At 40.7% G+C, this 15,183-nt stretch overlaps 1 protein-coding gene across 5 annotated transcripts in view; it reads right to left on the reverse strand.

Annotated features, from left to right (window-relative positions):
- The window catches only part of LOC121858346 (serine/threonine-protein kinase D3-like), a 202,407-nt gene that overhangs the window by 85,180 nt on the left and 102,044 nt on the right, over positions 1-15,183 (reverse strand). For 3 of the 5 annotated variants that reach the window (XM_042354759.1, XM_042354756.1, XM_042354757.1), the window contains exons 3-4: positions 5,986-6,124; positions 801-932 (exon numbers count right to left, since the gene is read on the reverse strand). In XM_042354759.1, the coding sequence (XP_042210693.1) occupies positions 801-932; positions 5,986-6,124 (271 nt within the window). Of the gene's footprint in view, positions 1-800; positions 933-5,985; positions 6,125-12,426; positions 12,448-15,183 lie in introns of those variants that run through there. The other 2 variants (XM_042354758.1, XM_042354755.1) reach the window with 1 other exon arrangement.

Genomic DNA, 15,183 nt, shown 5'->3' on the forward strand with positions numbered 1-15,183 from the left:
ATTCCCATGTAAGAGAAATCACTAAACACAATTCCCAATTAATTACATAATTAAAGATAAGGCTAGCTTATGTACTCACTTGTTTCATAATTACTGATATGAAACTGGGGAAAACTTAATACTGTACACTATTGGTACTGTACAATTTAAAACCCAAAATTCATGAGTTGAATGTAAATGTAATACCACAGTAATACCTGTACAGTAGTCACTAGACTAAACAAATTTGCAGTGCAATTACAGAACATAATATTTATGGTTTACAGTTTATAGTAATGAATGCATAACTCTTTCAGAGTGCAGAAAAGGAATACGGAACATTCTTTATTAAAATGTGTTTATAAGGTAGAAAAGTAACATCACTTAGGTCTAGGATGTGCTGCTAAAAACAGCAGCAGGGCACCACACTGATTTACTGTATTAATGTCTTCTAATGATATTCATTAAAGTCTCACAAACTTCAGATAACTAAATGGATTCTAGTTTTCAAGTTCAGGACATTCTTCTAAATTCTCAAAGAAAACAAAAACATAATTAAACAACTTTCTAGTGCATTCATTGTCTTCAACACCCAATGTTATATTGAGTGTTTGTGTCTATTTGCATATACTATACCTGTATTTTATTGTGAGTAGGCATGCATGAGTGGAAAATACATATAAAACTGCTCTGTTTCTTCTATTTAAGCTCTGAGTGTAGTACAAAGTGATTACTCTTTACCGCTCTCTATTGCTTATGACGTTTTCCGTAAGTTAAAAGGCAAACAAATTAAAATATCTTTCACAATCAAAGATACATACCTTCACATTTGAGCCCTTGTCTGACCAACCCCCAGAGCATTTCACCACAGAAATCACAAAATGTGGGAGTCTTATATGAATGAACATATAACATGTGTGGCCGAATCTGCACTTCATCTGATGGGTTGTGAGCTGTAAATAAATAAAAAATAAACAAATAAATAAAATTGCATCATAATTTTCTAACATAAATACAGTACAGTATTATACTGTTTTTAAGAATGGGTATGTGTAACTTTGATGCTGTTAGACTTCATTACAGTAAATCAATTGAATATGTACAGAGAAGGTGATTGAAAGGCAAAGAAGACACAGTTGTCTGTATCTCCAATCAAATACAGCAATACTAAGACAAGAGTACAGTACTGTACTGTATCCCGAAAAGCAAAAGGTGCCTCGCTAATATAAGAATATTTTGAATACAGTATACTGTACTGTACCACAGTTTCATGAACATGAGTTATGTTTCACAAATGAAACTCAGACAAAAAGATGTACAGTATCTAAAGAGTGGTAAATTCAAATTAATTATGCTTAAGATGGAAGAACTGGATGGTGATAATTAAAAACAATAGGCTCTCATTTATCCTGCACCATTGGGACTTCGGTCAAGTTGGATAAATTATATTTATATATTTTTACCCCCTTAAAGTACAGTAAGGTCCCAATTAAAAGTGTTCATGAGGTGAATTTTCACTAAACTGGACCCATTTCCCTATAGGATCATCATCACCGACATTTTGCAGCCATTTTCCACACTTGTGTAGGTTAAACAGTTCCCATGTAAAAAAGCTGAGATGCATTCCAGCTTAAAAGTTTTCAATCCCAAATCCTATTTTCCAGAAATTTGGATCCCAGAACCTAATCTAACAATATGAAATTTGAATATCGATGTGATAGTGGAAACTGTAAAATCAAAAAATATGCAACCTGTAGGTTGGTCATGCAGTTTGGTGGCATGTAAGTACAGTAATGCCATAAGTGTGATAAGTGCACTGCTTTGGTTACCTATGCCTTCCATGTGAAATGTGAACTGCCACTACTGGTTGCATCCATGAGCCCTATTGTATTGGTAAAAGAACCATAATAGGATATTGGGAATGTGCCATTGTTTCAGCCGAGTGTTGTACCTAATAAATAAGAATTTATTGTACTGTACTGAAATAAATGAACAGAGGGCATATTCAATGGAAGAGTACTGTACTAGGATGAGGGAACTAAATTAAAAACTCTTTACACATAGCAAGTCCTGTGCAGCCACTACTAAAATATAAAAAGAAAATTTTTTCTACGGTACAAGTACAGTATATGGACTGAGTACATGGCTCCACATTTTCAAAGGTGTGGAAGGTACATTTCCCACTTGGATATCCTGTATAAAACCTTGTCTAACTGACACTTTTAAGTTACAAAACAAGAATAATAGCAAAAAATTACATTGAAATTGTAGATTCTACTGCACACTATCTACATTACAGGAAGGTTCTCAAGAATCAAGTTGCCTACCGAGTTACAGATTCTGTGAGCCACAATGTAACATAGTGTAGTGAAGGCAAAGTGCAATCCTTCCAAGTGCAAGTGAAATGCAAGAAAAGTGTTCAAAACACACTGCTTAATTTCAGCAACATTTTTCAAAAGTCTTTGCACTACTTTTTCCTTACTATAGCCCCACATACTGTTACCACAGGTTGTCAAGTCTGGGCTTCTAGGAGGCTGCTGCATCCAAGGAGATCTTCCAATCCAGAAATTAAGAAATATTTGGTTAAGGAAGTTGCCATCTCCCTATTAGATGGAATTATCATCTCTCCAGCATTTCCATGTGACTGTTGATTAAATGACCTCTCAAAAAAAGTGTGAGCCAATTAGATGAAATAGCAGCCCATAACATAACATGGGGAAAATGATCAAGGGATTCCTTAAAATAATGGGGATTTGCATTACTCCAAAAATACACATCATATCTGCATGATAATAGTACATATTAATGTCAAATATGTATGTACCGTAAACAATCATAATGAAGGTAACAAACATGATGTAAAACAGAAGTGATCAACCCACTGTCTGAGGGCCGCACAGGGTGACTTAATGTGACCCTCGGCAAATACTGTAGTAGAAACATACCTGTACTTAATATTTTATAGAAATTAAATACAGTAAAAACAAATACTGTAATATTATGATACAATAATAAGTATCACACATCTGGCATGTATGACTAATGATTAAGTGAGTGGATGACCCTTAGGAAGCTACAAGGTACTACAGTATAGTCTGGATTTACGCGGATATTTTATACGTGTTTGGTCGTTTACGCGGCACCTGTCCAGATGCGCCAATTATTAGTTACGCGGTACATTCCTTAATTTATGCGGCAAGCGGCGCGGGCAAGCTGCGCGCAAGGTCCTGGGCGCTGACGTCAGACTCGTGCCGATAACGTTTTGGACTGTGATTGGGCCACGCATCCTTACCACCCACGTATTCCCTTGGCCGCGAGCTGTGATTGGTCTATTTAACTTTGTGTGCCCTGCCACCAGAGGAGATAAGTCTCTGACCTTGGCTACGCCAGTCCCATTGTCCTACGTCTCCGCGTAAACAGTGCTCCCTCGTGTCAGTTTTTTTTGTTCAACAATGGCTTCAGCTGGACCCCCACCACCCCCGAGAAACCTTGAACTACCTGGCCCAAGCCGCACCAAGCCCAAGAAGACGCGACGCGCCTTAAGCTATGAAGTTAAGTACAAGATCGTTCAAGAGTTAGAAAAAGGCATGAGGCAGGTTGATCTTGCCAGACAATATGGAGTGAACGAATCGATGATCCGCACCTACAAAGTCTGTAGGTGCCTCGATGGTGAAATATTGCCACAATAAGGTGCTGCTGAAGACTGAGGGTTTATTGGTAAGCTACTTGATTCGTCAGTCAAGAAGGAACATGGCAGTCGACACTAGGGCAGTGCAGGACTACGCCCGAGAACTCTACCAATCAGTGGCAAGAAAAATGGGAGTTGCAGAGCCCAAGCCCTTCACTGCTTCCGCTGGGTGGCTTCAAGGTCTCAAAAGATGAAACAAGATCACCAATATTGAGATAGTCGGAGAAGGAGCAAGTGCCGACCGGGCTGCCGCCAGGAATTTTCCCCCATTTTTATGAGAAATTATGGAGGAAGGACAGTACACCGATGACCAAGTGTTCAATATGGATGAATCCGGGTTGTTTTGGAAAAAATTGCCATCCAAAACCTTCGTAGTCAAGTCTGCGAGCAAGTGTCGGGGCCAAAAAATGCAGAAGGAGCGCATCACCGTCCTGTTCACCACCAATGCCTCCGGCACTTGTAAGCTGAAGTTGTCGGTGATCTATAAAGCCCACAAACCGCATGCATACAAGAATATGGACATGAGCAAGTTAAATGTCCACTGGCTAACCTCAGGGAAGGCGTGGATGTTCACTGCTCTGTCCCTCTCCTGGTTTGACAACTGTTTCGTGAAAAAATTCTGCGAGCAAAAAAAATGTTCTATTTAACATTTTGTTGCTCCTTGACAACGCACCAGGACACTCGCCCCTATTGCTTGATCATCACCCCAACGTAAAAGTGGTCTTCCTTCCCCCTAACACTATGTCGTTAATCCAGCCCATGGATCAGGAGTTGATTTGCAATGTGAAGGCTGCTTTCTCCGCAAAGAAGTTTCAGCTCCTGAATGACTTCACCAACACCAAGGATGAATTGCAGAACATCCCGAGTGGCACCGATAGCAAGAGCAAGGACGAGGATCTAGAACAAGATTTGGCGGACCATGAAGTGCGAGTCAAGCAGTTCTGGAAACTGTTTAACGTGAAGAAAGCTGTTGATTTCTTGGTGGAGGCATGGGAGCAGCTATCTGTGGCAACGATTCATCACGCGTGGCGGTATGTGTTGGAGGGTATCCCAGGCGGGAGGCAGAGCCAAGCTGTGGCTGGTGAGGCTCAGTCTGTTGCTGTGACATTGGACATTCCAAGAGAGGCTACACAAAGTGTTAGAGCTGCTGCAGACTTTTCCGAGACCACCAATGACGACATCCTGGAGGTAATCAGGCAACCTGAGGTGACTGCGGACAAGGTGTTGGAAGATGATGACGTCAGTGAGCAGCCAGGTGTTACAGCGGAAGAACAAGAGCAGAAACTAACACATGCAGATGTCAAAGAGGTCATCGAGTTTGCTGAGAAAATGAAGCTCATCCTTGCCAAAGACCCAGTCAATCATCGCTATGAAGTGTCTAATGACCTTCTGTTGAAATGCATGGAGCCCTATGTTCAGATGTATCACGACATCATCAATGCTAACCGTCAACAAAACATTACCGAGTTCTTCACCCGCATCCCACCACAGCCAGCCCAAGTCAGTGACAGTGACGATATGGACTTTGAGGGGTTTGACAAGGATGCCCCACTAGCCTCTGTGGTGGATAGTGATACAGGTGATACAGGTGAGGGCCAATAATCTGCCCTCTGCCTCATAACCAACCCCCCATCCCCATGTGTCCAGCCATCTCTTCTCCAAACGTAAGTGTTAAAAAACCTAATATTATTGATATTTCTCTTAAATATTAATTGTATGCATACCATCATAAAATTAAGATGTTATTTTTACTACAACGTACATATTGTGTCGGAAAAAGGTTAGTCTGGGGATCGGCCCAGTCTCTATTTTAATTAATCCCATATGTTGTTATTTTGTTTACGTGTTTCGCGTCATACACAGACCTCCATGGGTTTAATTGACTGCGTAAACCCAGACTATACTGCACTTGATTTATTTTAACTATACTGTATAACAAAATTATGAATGTTTTTGTAGTAAAGCAAGAAATTTCTGTAAGAGGTATTCTAATTATGGTTCCTTCTTTAAGTTTACAATACAGTACTTGGTTAATAATTAATAAATAATCATTGTTATTAATGTGCATATTATTTACTGCACTTATTCACATTAAAGTCAATGTGCAGCCATCATCACACAGTTACCAATCTAATGTGTACCACTCACAGAATAAGGTTGAGCACCACTGTACTGTATAATATAATCCCTGCAGTGAGTGATAAACAACACTGTATAACAAAAGGGGATGACAGAAACAACCCACACACTGTAACCCTAAAACAGTACAGTAATGGAACTTGGCAGCCTTAATGTCAAACAACAAATTTTGAACTGACCTGACATGACGATCTCGACCAAGGTGTCCTGAGTTACTTCGGAAGCTGCGTTGATGATCTGAAGGATGTTTGGCGAGTCGTAGTCGTGTCGAAAGAGAATGAGTCGCTCGTTGAGCTTGTTAAGGCTGTGGTCTGGGAACTGTAACACATAATAACAGTAGATGTAATAACAACCTCTTACAGCCTCTCCACACATTAACCATAATTATTTATTAATATATTGAACATAAGTAATACCCACAACAAAATAACATACACTCATACAGACAACAAGAACACTTCTCTATACACATGCAAGGTACATGTACAAACTAACACTTCCATACACAAACAAATAAAAACCAGTATTTCCATATACAAACCAATACTGTAGAGTATTTCTATACACAACCATAAACACAGACACTCCTATGCATTCATAGTCACACACTTTTGAGGACTGTTTTGTACATATAGAGTACTGTATACTGCCACACAAAAATATAGAGAAACACAAGTGTCCATATATAAACAAATTTCTAACACCCATGTTTATGGGGAAAAATACCACCAATGGAATTGTGGCATAAACAGTCATAATGTTTGATAAGATTAATGCAAATATTTTCGAGATATGCTTCATTATTGGTGATGGTGTGGAAATACATTGCGCACACACACACACAGTACTACAAGTCTACAACGTACGCACGCACACACACGCACAGTACTACAAGTCTACAACGTACGCACGCACACACACAGCATCACTACAACACACACACACACAGTACTACAAGTGCAAAAGAGGGCATGCAAGATTATTCTCTCCCCTTCCTACTCCACATATCAAGAAGCGCTCAACACACTGACCCTCTCGACTCTCACTGACCATCACCACGACCTCATCTGCAAATTTGGTAAGAAGCTTCTACACCATCCTCGACACCGGCTCCTACTACCACCTGAGATCCCTAGCCCGAGAATTGCTGTTCGACACCACAACCGCATCCAGCCCATACATGCACGAACTGATCGCTATAAGAACAGCCCAGTCCCAACCATTGTAAAAATTATCAATAACTTGTAATAGACCAGTGTATTCACTCCCAGTAAACACTACTCCTTGCACTGTCACTAGGTTGAAATGCACTGTAGTTTGAGCTTTTCCCCATCTAGTTATTATATATCTTATTTATATCACTTATGTTACTTGTATATTATTTGTAATTCGAAACCCATTCCCCAAATATGTAACTGTATATTTTCAGCCTTCTGGCTGCCAAGTTCTTTCAATAAACCGTTAATTATTATTATTATTATTATTACAAGTCTACAATGTATGCTCGCATGCATGCGCACACACACAGCATCACTACAACACACACACACACACACACTAAAATATTCAACAGCAGTGACTACAGTACAATACTTGTAATGGTCGTAATATCCTGGTTAAAACCCTGTATTCAGTACTGTACTACAGTTCACTACCGACGACTCTCTCCTCCTCCACTGGCCTAATGCTCCTGCCAACTCATCATATTAATCCTGTAATCAACTCGAGTTGTGAATGCATTAGTTTAACCTTGTGAAGTGCACGCACTTCTTTACACTCATAACACCAGCAGCATAATCCCATTATCATTCTGTAAAGATGCATCACTTTCTACCTTGTCCTCGAGGGGGGTGTACGTGGTATTACAATGACCTTGTGTGTGTGTGTGTGTGTGTGTGTGTGTGTGTGTGTGTGTGTGTGTGTGTGTGTGTGTGTGTGTGTAATAATAATAATAATAATAATTAACGGTTATTGAAAAAGTTCTGCAGCCCGAAGGCTGAAAATATACATTGGACATAAATGACTTATTACATACATTGGTGGTTTAACAAAAGCCTTCATTAGAGAAAGGTAAAGGAACATACAGTGAACATACAGATTAATGTAGGTGTTGAACAGCAAACACGTAGTGTAGTAACTACCTCCCAGATGGTGTTAGGAGGGACCTCACGTGGTGTAGTAGTTCCCTCACAGATGGTGTTATGAGGGACCTGACGTGGTGTAGTAATTCCCTCACAGACGGTGTTATGAGGGACCACATGGTGTAGTAATTACCTCACAGATGGTGTTATGAGGGGCCTCACGTGGTGTACTAATTCCCTCACAGATGGTGTTATGAGGGGCCTCACGTGGTGTAGTAACTCCCTCATAGATGGTGTTATGAGGGACCTGACGTGGTGTAGTAATTCCCTCACAGATGGTGTTATGAGGTACCTCATGTGGTGTAGTAATTCCCTCACAGATGGTGTTATATGAGTGAGGTGTGGTCCCAGGCGTTCCTATCGTAGACGGATTAACACATCGCTGGTTGTTGTTGGGTCTCACGGGCCGTGATCACTGGGTACCTGGGACCTCACTGTGTGAAGGTTAACTTGGGTACGACTGTTACTGTTGAGTTGTTCTCACTGACTTAAGCACTGTTCACCACTGTTCACCTCTGTTTAACACTAGTTCCATTCCTTTCCTAAATGAAATTGTAACTTCTGGCAAGAACTTGTTGATATTCCGGTTGGGAGGAGGGTTCAGGGGAGGGAGTTGGCATGGGCCAACTTAACAGTTGACCTGGCTGCTCCGAGAGGAGAACCAGGTACGTCTTGACCCTTCGGTGGTCAAGGATGTGTGTGTGTGTGTACAATGTATTTCCACACCATCGCCAATAATGAACCTTATCTAAAAAATATTTGCATTAATCTTATCAAACATTATGGAAGAACTACAGTACATTGGGTATACAGTAAGTACTGAACTTTTGGGGAGGTCAAAACTGTAGAAACTGACGTAATAGTGGAGCGGCATAGCAACAATTTTCATAACAATTGTGCATTTAATGATGAAAGCACCAAATTTGGCACAGCGATGGAGTAATGGTATATGAACATTTTCAGATATGGAACCACTCGATGCTGGATTTGAGTGGCCGCTATAAATCAGGGGCGGATCCAGGAAAAAAATCCAGGTTTCACCACGTTACTGTATTAGTCCTGTGAGACCGTCTAATACTGCGAAGCATAGGGAAATAATAGGCTATAGGAAGAAAGAAAAGGGGGTTCAGAGGTATTCGATTAACCCATAATACATCAACTGGCGGCCGCCCAAAATATATTTTTTACTTAATGTGCTATTGTGACATAATAATTAATGTGCTATTGTGCTATATAATTAATGTGTTCAATGTGCTATTGTGACATAATAATTGTAATTAGTTCATTTCTATTGTTTCAGGTGCATTGAGTTTATGAACAACTGTGTGCTTCAAGCCAGTCAACTTCGCGGCAACAGTCATGCCAAAGGAGTTCAAGCTCGTTGATGTTAGCAGTCTAGACACCCCAAGAACCCCAGCATCAGTCAACTGGGAACTCTGTGTGATATGTCAAGAAAGGAAATCAGAGCCAATAATATGCCTGGCTGCATTGAAAGGCATGATGGTGGGGCAAGATACAAATCACTTGCTGACAATTTATTGGCGTTCAATGAACTGGGAGAAGTTGTAGGTGTGAATATTGAAGGTCTTGATGAAGGTGAAGGCATCGAACGTACGCTGACTACACGCCAAGCGAAATGGCATAAATTCTGTCGAGTTAGATACGACAACTTGAAGCTGCAACGCGCTCAGAAGAGAAAGGAGTCTTCAGGCCAGGAGGCTGGTTCAGGCACTTCAGCAAGCTCAACAAAGCATACCAGATCTAACACCACATGTGTAGACAGCATGAGAAATGCACTGTGCTTTTTTCTTTCACCAGGATCTTGGACAACAGTATCACCAGGTACAGACTCTTGCTGGCCCAACTGAGTGAAGGCGACATGGTGGCCAGGGAAGCCAAGTATCACAAAAGATGTCTGACATTCCTATACAACAGAGCCAGAGCTGTATCAGAAACTGAAAAACGGGAGACAACCTATGAGACGGTTATGTCATCAGTGGTGTTAGCTGAGTTAGTTTCATACATCAAAGGCACCTTTGATGATAAAATCTGTGCACCTGATTTCAAGTTGTCAGACTTGGTCAAGCTCTATACTCAGAGAATGGAAGGACATGGCATAAAGCTGAACCAACGAGTCCACAGCACCTGACTAAAGGAATGCACATTAGCCCAGTTCCCAAATATGCAGGAACATAACAAGGGACGTGACATTCTCCTGGCCTTCGAAGATGACATAGGAGACGCTCTAGCAAAGGCATGTGAATATGATCACAACAATGATGCTGTACATCTGCTACGAGCTGCACAAATTGTGAGAAGGGATATGTTCACAGAAGGGCAAGGATTCAACGAATCCTTTTCTGAAAAATGCCAAGAGAACAGTGTCTCAACCCTCCTCATGACACTGGTTTCAATGATTCTTGAAGGACCTAGCATCGACTCGCCACAACAACGTTCTGCAGCATCCTTAACCATAGTTCAGCTGCTCAAATACAACAGCGTCAAGCATATTAGGAAAGAACCACATGGTGTTGCCAATGTTAGGCACAGAGTCAAGCAAGAAACGCCGTTACCGATATATGTCGGTATGGTAATTCACGCTCACACCAGAAAAAGAGAGTTGGTAGACACCATGGCTGGTTTAGGTATGAGCATCTCGTATGACTGAGTTCTCAGAATCTCTGCAGAAATGGGCAATAGTGTCTGTGAACGATTTCGACAGAAGGTGGTCTGCCCACCAAACCTCCTATGAAGGAGTTTTCACTACAGATGTTGTAGATAACAATGATCACAATCCAGCTCCACCAGAGCTCAAGATTCCTTCCATGGGACACTCTGAAGTGTCAAAGTCATGCTAAGAGCTCATCTCTTGCGGTTGCAGAAAACACTGCGGTGGCAAGTGTAGGTGCAAAAAAGCTGCACTTAAATGCACTGGACTTTGTGCATGTGAAGGTAGCTGTTAAGGCCAAATATCTACAGAGATTCGACCTCAATAGCCGAATGTTCAGAAAAAAAAATAAGTTTTGGGAGTTTGGAAAATATGTATGTTAATTTTCCAGTGTAATGCTTTTACTTGTCTTTTTCATTGTAATAAACTTCGAAAACTATCACAAATGATTTTTGTAACCAGGATTATGTATATTGATGCATTGGAATGAAATATGCAACCGTAAAAACAGAAATACCCTGTACATAGTTTAGCGTATCCTGAACGGCAGCCATCTTGAAATTCAATATGGCGCCCACAGAGGTTGAGTTTCTAGTGGTTCCATATCTGAAAATATTCACCATGTATTACTCTATATCTGTGCCAAAGTTAATGTTTTCATCATAAAATGCACAATTGTTTGGCTATGCCGCTGTACTATAAACCAGGATGATATTTCGACAAAACTAACATAAAGTAAAAAATACACGTTTACAGGTATCACAAATAACTTCTGGTATACAGGAATTAACTCTAGAGACACATAACAAATTACCTTGATACGTCTGAGGCCAAGGCCACAATGACAACAAAAGCATTTTTTTAATCCTCATACCTCCAAATCTGCTCGATGAATTTCTTCAAAGAAACTTTGTCAAGATTTTCTTTTGAATCATACATTGTATAAAGCGGTTATGAAAAAAGGATGGGAGAGAGGGAGCATTACAGGAGAGCTGAAAACAAAGACGGAGAGTTCTGGGGGCAGTGTAATTCTTCATATTCTATGGAACTAATAAGAAAAAAAGACATGTAACATTTACGTCAACCTCAAGAGAAACTCATAAATAAAACTGGATTCTAAGCAGTCGTAAAATGTTCTAATGTTAGGAGAGAGTTTTATCTAAAAAATTCACTGAACACAGCCACCATTATCTCAGCTGATTGTTAGTCTCATCCGGACAAGTGATTTACCCTGAAACTCAAATTGACCTTATCCTACTATCACCTTCGCCAACCTCAAGTACAAGTGGGTGTTAATCATATACAGTAGACCCAAAGAGTTAGGAGGTCACAAACCTATAACCATTGGAATTGTCGCCCATTTGATCTAAGTATTCAGAAAATTTACCCCATTTTCAAACATTTACACTAAAACTCCTGCTGCTGATCTCCCAATTAGGTAGGAAATGAATTTATATTGTCTTGTACCCTTCATTTGTAAATATATGTAAATAAGGTAGATTTACCGAGGTGTTTCTGTTGGACCTTTTCGCCCAGGATATTATTTTTGAGCCATGAATGAGTATTTGGGAACACCTAAAGAGTATCTCATGAAGTCTACCCTACTTAAAGCTAGTCATATCAGTAGTATATCACTGTTGTCCAGCTCTCTCTGTCTCTTTTGTGGGGTAAGTCTGGGCGAGACAGAGGGTTGTGATACGAGGTAGACCATAATAATCCCTGGCTAACAATTAGCCCGAGGTAGACCATAAAGGTGTGTGTGGTGCAGCAAGGAGACAATCAGTATGGTTGGTTGGTGAGACGTGGCTCACCATCATCGTTACTGCGGCTGGAGTGTGGCTGGAAGTCTGCTCCACCTTGCCTGGCCCACAGAAATAAAAGGTTAAGGGTCGACCTGTTATGGCAAGAGCTGGAGCTTGACACCTGTACACCACCTGACCAGTCTTCACCACTGCTGAAACACGTACACAACAACATGCTATCATCCATTTACAGTACATCATAGCTAAAACAATAACAATGCGCTGAAAAGCACAAGTTTACCTTCTATGAACCATTTAATTTGCAAAACGCCTTGGGACATCTTTTTTCCATGGGCACCAATGGTGAAGACAAAAACCACGACAAAAACGGTCATGGATATTCCGTATCATGTGACAGGCGTACACAACAGTTGAAGCCCGTACTTGACAGGATGCTTATGGCACTTCTAAATCTTTAATGGCGCAGTAAACGATAACGCACTGACTTACAGTAAGTATAACAACACTAATGCAGTGACGATGCTGAGCCACACACAGTACAGGTACTTGACAACCTAGCTAACAAGTATGTCTTCATTACCCTCTGACAACACACGGCGAGATAAGCACTATCTCATCTACTTTTGCGACAAGAGCCCGCTAGTGTTAGGTAAATGTAAACATATGTAGCTAATTCCTTGTGGTTCGTTCATCAAGGCATTGCCGACTTTGTAAAAAATAAAAAAAATAATAATAAAAAATAAAAAATAAATAAATAAATAAAAATTTCTTGGTGTATCAAGCTCCTTAAGCTAGGCCTGCTTATTCTCTCGAATGCAACTAAGTAAATCTGTTCGGCCTACTAAAAAACTTTGCCTCAAACAATTCCAGGGTTTGTCCACGGTAATTCTAATATTCCTCCTCCTTTCTTTTCCTAATTCCATTCCTGTTTGCCGCTCCCCTTTCTATATCTGCCTTACCCAATCTCCTATTCCTGCCTCTCTCCTGCCATTCTTCCCCTTTCCCCTCCTCTTCTTATTCCTACATTTCTTGTTCGTCCTTCTCTTCCTACATTCATCTTTTCTACCTTCTTCCTCCTTCACTTATTCAAATTTCTACCTTTTCCGTTCCTTATCATTCCCCTGCTTACTCATCCGTTCTCCTTCCTTTCCTTTCATTTTCCTATTCGTAATTCCCTCCTTTCCCCTCTTCCTCCTCCACGAAAACACACGTTACCTGTCTAAATTATAAACCTCTTAACCCTCCCCCAAGTTTCCCTGTCGCGAGTTTTAGAGCTTCATTCAAGGAGGTGGTGGTGGGGGGGAGGGGGGGGGATAAATTTATCAAACACAACAAAGGGTATCAGTAACAATAACAACTCTAGGAAATAACAACAATAACAAACACAATGAGTAGGAGTACCAAACACAACAACAGACGTGTCAACCAGTGATACGTCTACAACACTGAAAGTATAGACTTCCAAAAAACACAAATAAAAACAATAGTGTCTCTTTTATCAGTAATCCCACACGTGCATCCGACAGGACGGAAGCCATGTTAGCATCTAAGAACCAGAGCCTGATCAAGTCCCTATACTCATCCTTTGCAATGTCCATATAACAAGAGACTTTCTAAAACAGCAAATATTGTGAGTATGCTGTAAAAAAATATTGGTCTGGGTGAACTGAGGATGACCCGTCGGCTGCCAAAGGAAACAAATTATGCAAATTTTAGGTACGTACTTCATATTTAACCCTTTAAAAACCACATGTACGGATCATAGGGTACAGCATATAAGGACTCATACAGAAATTTATCTTTGGGGAGAACCAAGCAATCACCTACAGTCAGACACACAAAAGAGGATCAAGTCAATACAAACACACCTATTGTACAGTACATAGGTACAAAAATAATAACAGCACAGGCACAAGTAACAGCTATAACAGACACAAGAACATCGGCACAAATAACCCAAACAACATGGATACAAAGAACAATGACATGTAACATCAATAACACAGGCACAATAAGAGCACGGAAAATAACACACACACACACACACACACACACACACACACACACACACAAACTGTAGTTTGAGCTGATCCCCATCTAAGTTACTATATGTCTTATTTGTGTCACTTATGTCACTTGTATACTATTTGTAATTCGTAACCCATTCCCCAAATATGTAACTGTATATTTTCAGCCTTCTGGCTGCCAAGCTCTTTCAATAAACCGTTAATTATTATTATCACACACACACACACACACACACACACACACACACACACACACACACACACACACACACACACACACACACACACACACACACACACACACACACACACACACACACACACACACACACACACACACACACACACACACACACACACACACACACACACACACACACACACACACACACACACACACACACACACACACACACACACACACACACACACACACACACACACACACACACACACACACACACACACACACACACACACACACACACACACACACACACACACACACACACACACACACACACACACACACACACACACACACACACACACACACACACACACACACACACACACACACACAAAATGGAGACAACGGTGTCTGACTTTCCATTCATAAATTACTACAACAAAATATTTAGGATGTTAACCTCGGCTCAAGGGAAAACCACGACCGATATTACATCAAACCCGACAGCCGTGTTAGGTTGACCAAGCTACGAGTTAAAGATGAAAGGATGATTCAGACGCTCCCAACACCTACCTCACTCCATGATAT

Source organism: Homarus americanus, unplaced genomic scaffold (genome assembly GCF_018991925.1).
Source record: "Homarus americanus isolate GMGI-L3 unplaced genomic scaffold, GMGI_Hamer_2.0 scaffold57980, whole genome shotgun sequence".
In the NCBI taxonomy this organism is placed as follows: Eukaryota; Metazoa; Arthropoda; class Malacostraca; order Decapoda; family Nephropidae; genus Homarus; species Homarus americanus.